Source organism: Brassica oleracea, chromosome C7 (genome assembly GCF_000695525.1).
Source record: "Brassica oleracea var. oleracea cultivar TO1000 chromosome C7, BOL, whole genome shotgun sequence".
In the NCBI taxonomy this organism is placed as follows: domain Eukaryota; kingdom Viridiplantae; phylum Streptophyta; class Magnoliopsida; order Brassicales; family Brassicaceae; genus Brassica; species Brassica oleracea.
In genome coordinates this window covers 15149332-15153531 of record NC_027754.1, presented here as the reverse complement: position 1 = coordinate 15153531, position 4200 = coordinate 15149332, and the positions used below count along the sequence as shown (strand labels likewise).

Below are 4200 nucleotides of genomic sequence, written 5' to 3'. Positions count from 1 at the left end.
AAAAAATATTAACTCTAAATTATATATAAATTATTTCACTTTCTAAATTTTTAAAAACATAATACACCAAGTTCTTTGAAAATCATGTTATAATATAAATATAAACATTTTAAACAAAATATGTTAATAATTCTCATATCAATATAATTCACACAATTTTATTTGAATTATAAAATACAAAAAAGGTAAGTAATTTCTAAAATATTAAATATACTACATAAGCAAAAACAAATATTCTCCACATTAATATTACCTTAATTCTAAAACTATTTATTTATGTTTTTTAAGTGTTGTATATTTCTCATTTTTTAGCATATAAAATGATTTGAGAGACATATAAAGTTGAAAACGGTAAAAAAATATTAACCGTAAAATATTTGGTATAGAAAAATAAATGTATTAGTATAAACAAATATATTAAATGGCAAAATTTATAAACAAATATAATATAAAAATTATCAGCACAGTAAAAATGATCAAATTTATGTATATATCATTTTAGTCAGTTTAACATCTACCAACGAACAACCAACAAATATACAAACATTTATAATATATCTATAAATCACAAATAAATTATAAATATTATTTATTATATATACATAAAAATATCCCGTGCGGACGCACGGGTCAATATCTAGTACCTTTTTATAACTGGAAACCAAAAATATATAATTTTCTATATGTGTACACCAACAAAGTTGTGTATACAACAACAATTGTACACATGTACACGCATATAACATAGACAATGAAAGAGAGAAGAAGTTGAAGAGAGAGGTTTTTTTTTATGCTGACGTGGCAAGGGCAAAAATTCGGTGACTAGGGTTTTTTAGTTTTCTCATCACGTAAGCGATGTCCAGGCTGCAGTCGGCGCCGGATCTGACCGAGTTTCCGCCGTTGGTGGTGGAGAAGAGTACGGGGAGTAGTATGGTAAAGGAAGAGAAGAAAATGTCTTGGGTTACAATGGCTCAAACTGGCTCAGTTCTCACAGAACATGTGCTAACATACGGGTCAGAAGAGGGGAAGAGTTATGTGCAGGTTCTAGATACTGTAATCCAGAACACAGTTCCGCTATGGGATGATCTAGTTGAAGGAAAGTTCATGGACACTGCTCCACGTGTAGCGAAGATCCATGCCATTTTAACCGAATTTGGCCGCTGGGAAACCAGTTATTAAGAATTGATGTCTTTGAAGTCGACAAGACTACGGTCAAGTTTAGAATCAAAGATGCTAATACTCGTGCACGAATCTTACGTCGAGGAATGTGGAATATTCCAATGGTGGTGTCGAAGTGGTCACCGGAAGAAGAGAAGGAAGAAGAAACGGAGATCACAATGATGCCTATGTGGGTAACGTTAAAGAATGTTCCGAGAAGAATGTTCTCTTGGGAAGGGCTAGGGTTTATCGTTAGTACAGCGGGTAAACCTAAACGATTTTACCCCGACACAATTCTCTGCAAGAGTTTTGAAGAAGCAAAGGTTTTTATTGAAGCAGATTTAACACAAGAATTACCAAAATCTCATCACTTTAAATCAAAACTAGGAGTTGAAGCAGATGTTCACTTCCAGTACCCTTGGTTGCCATCAAAATGCTCTATATGCTCTAGCTGGGGACATACTGGTCAAACGTGTGGAGGGAAGGGAAAAAAAAATAAGAATCCTAAAGAAAGAAAGATGTTGAGATATAAAAAACTGTAGCTGCGGATGTAGAAACTAATTCACAGCAAAGGGAGGTTGATGCAGTGCTTGCTGTAATACCAGAAGGTGATGAGGGTGCGTTGAATGGTGGTGAGGACGCAAACGGTGGAGAAGAGGTGAGGGAGGGAGGTAGTGAAGGTGGAAAAGAGGCCGAAAAGGAAATAGAGACCCAACAACAACTGTTAGATGTGGCTATAGTAAATGAAACTCAGATGAAGGTTCATGAATCATGATACTGGTGAAGGCAACTGGTCTGATGTTTCACTTTCACCATCAAAGTAGGGACGTTCAAATTTTAAAATTAACAAGGATACCAGATACCTAACTCGATTATGGGCCACATATTTCTACTTTGATTAGAAGACTTTCTATTATTTATTCTATAACTAACTTAGTTATAATTTATTCTACGACTTTCTATAATAGGTGATGAGGGTGCGTTCATATTACATTTTTTAACTTTCTATTATTTATTCTACAACTAACTTAATAATTATTAATTATATACCATTTCTAACATATTATTTTAATATTTTCAAAATAAGACATCTAAAAAGATATTGCTACGTATCTTTTTCTAAGATTTTTTTGTTGAAATTTTCAATTTATTGATCAATCAAAAGAGGCATTTACAAAAGACTATGATACTTTATGAAGTTGGTATATCTAAAAAAAGAATAAAAAATCAGTTATGAAACTATTCTCTAAGAGCTTGACTGGTTTCTCCGCTATCCCCCCCCCCGCAAACGTAGCTTTTGCTGTTGGTAGCGGTTGACAGCGTTTCAAAACAATCATACAAACCACTACAAATCGCCTTCAAACCGCTCCGAACCTCTTAAAATCAAAAGCTGGTTTCAACTAGCGTTTGCGGTTGCGGGAGGATAATTTTTTTTTTTTTTAAAAAAACCATATAAATAAAAAAATAAAAATATTCAATAAATTTTTTAAAATGGAATTATAAAAATACTAAAATATATCTATTATATTTTAATTAATATTATAAAATTTTAAAATAAAAATATTTTCAATAATTTTAAAAATTTAAAACTACAACTTTCTATATATAATTTTCATATTTATTATAATATTAAGATTTTTGATATTTTTATAATTATATAAAATGTAAATATTGTTAATTTATTATTTAACCGCTGCTGTATTTGGTAGTTAACAAGTCATAAGTATCCCGCAAACGCACTAATTTTTAACCGAAGAACCAGTCGTACAAATCTCTTAAAACCGCTAGAAACCGCAACCACCCGCATCCGCAAACGTCCGCAGTCGCAACCGCAACCGCTGCGTTTGAACCAGTCAGGCCCTAAGTCTTCCATCTTTGCTCATCCAATAACTTCAAACCATCTTTTCATTAGACCATTTAGACAATGATCAAACTTGTAGCCAAGGGATGTTATCCTATTCTTAACCACTTTGATAATTTGAGTAATCAGCTGCTCTGTCCCCAACAGCCCGTTTTGGTGAATGCAATTGTTCCTCTCTCTCCAAACATAATACACCACAGTCTGAAAGACTAGGCGTAAGCTGATTAGATGACCCTGTTTGAATGAACTGGAACATGTCCAGCCAGTCCGGATTAATTCGTCTCCCCACCAGTCTACTAGCCAATCTATCCCAAACAGTATATGAATATGGACACGCAAAGAAGAGATGATCTCGTGTTTCGTCTCTTTCGCCACAAAGAATACAACCTTGTTGAACGCCCCATGCTCTCATCCGGTCACCTGTTGAGAGTCTGTTTTGAACTGCCAACCAAACAATAAAAGCACAGAGTGGAATACCTTGGGTGAACCAGACACTGCGACTCCAAACCACTTCATTCTTCTTACATCTTATTAGATCCCATGTCCTGACCGCTGAGAACTTCTCCTCATAAAAATCATGCTCATGTTTCCATAGATAAGTGTCTTCGCCCAACTCAATACTCGGTACAGGTTCTGCTTGAATCATCTGATGTAGCTCTTTAAAATTCTGGCTTCTTTGCCCCCTTACACTCCATTGGCCTGAAGACACTGCATCATGAACCCGAGCATTTCGAGTAACTCCAAGATATCGTGTACCAGTTGCTCCTGTGAGATCAATGAGTCTACCAATGCGCAGCCAGTTATCATGCCAGAAGAAAGCTTTCTTACCATTTCCAATATCAACCTTGATGAACTGATATGCCAATGTTCTCATCTTTAATAGTTTTCTCCATATCCATTATCCCATAGTGTCATCTCGAACATTGACAATGCTAGACACAACTGACTTGATCAACTGTAGTCGGCCTGCATATGAGAGACTCTTGTTGGTCCATGAGAGCATATGAACCCTGATTTTATCTATCAACGGCTCATAATCTTGCTTTGTAAGCGCTTTAGTGGTTAATGGAAGACCCAAGTAACGTATTGGCAACTGTCCAACTGCCACTCCTTGTCGGATAGCTTCCTCACAAACTCCCACTGTTCCCTTTCCAGACGCATAAAGAGAGGATTTAGCTGCG

At 35.2% G+C, this 4200-nt stretch overlaps 1 protein-coding gene across 1 annotated transcript; it reads right to left on the bottom strand.

Moving 5' to 3' along the window:
* Window positions 1-3119: 3119 nt before the first annotated feature.
* On the bottom strand, window positions 3120-3893 carry LOC106302669. The gene is made up of 2 exons (XM_013739131.1): window positions 3545-3893; window positions 3120-3460 (listed from the first exon to the last, which is right to left on the bottom strand). The coding sequence occupies exons 1-2, from the start codon at window positions 3891-3893 to the stop codon at window positions 3120-3122; spliced, it is 690 nt and encodes a 229-aa protein (XP_013594585.1).
* Between the last annotated feature and the right edge of the window lie 307 nt (window positions 3894-4200).

Coding starts and splice junctions, on each gene's coding strand:
- LOC106302669 (XM_013739131.1), bottom strand. CDS start 3,893: ATGAGAACATTGGCATATCAGTTCATCAAGGTTGATATTGGAAATGGT. Junction 3,461..3,544: donor GACATGGGATCTAATAAGAT/GTAAGAAGAATG, acceptor TTTGGTTGGCAG/TTCAAAACAGACTCTCAACA.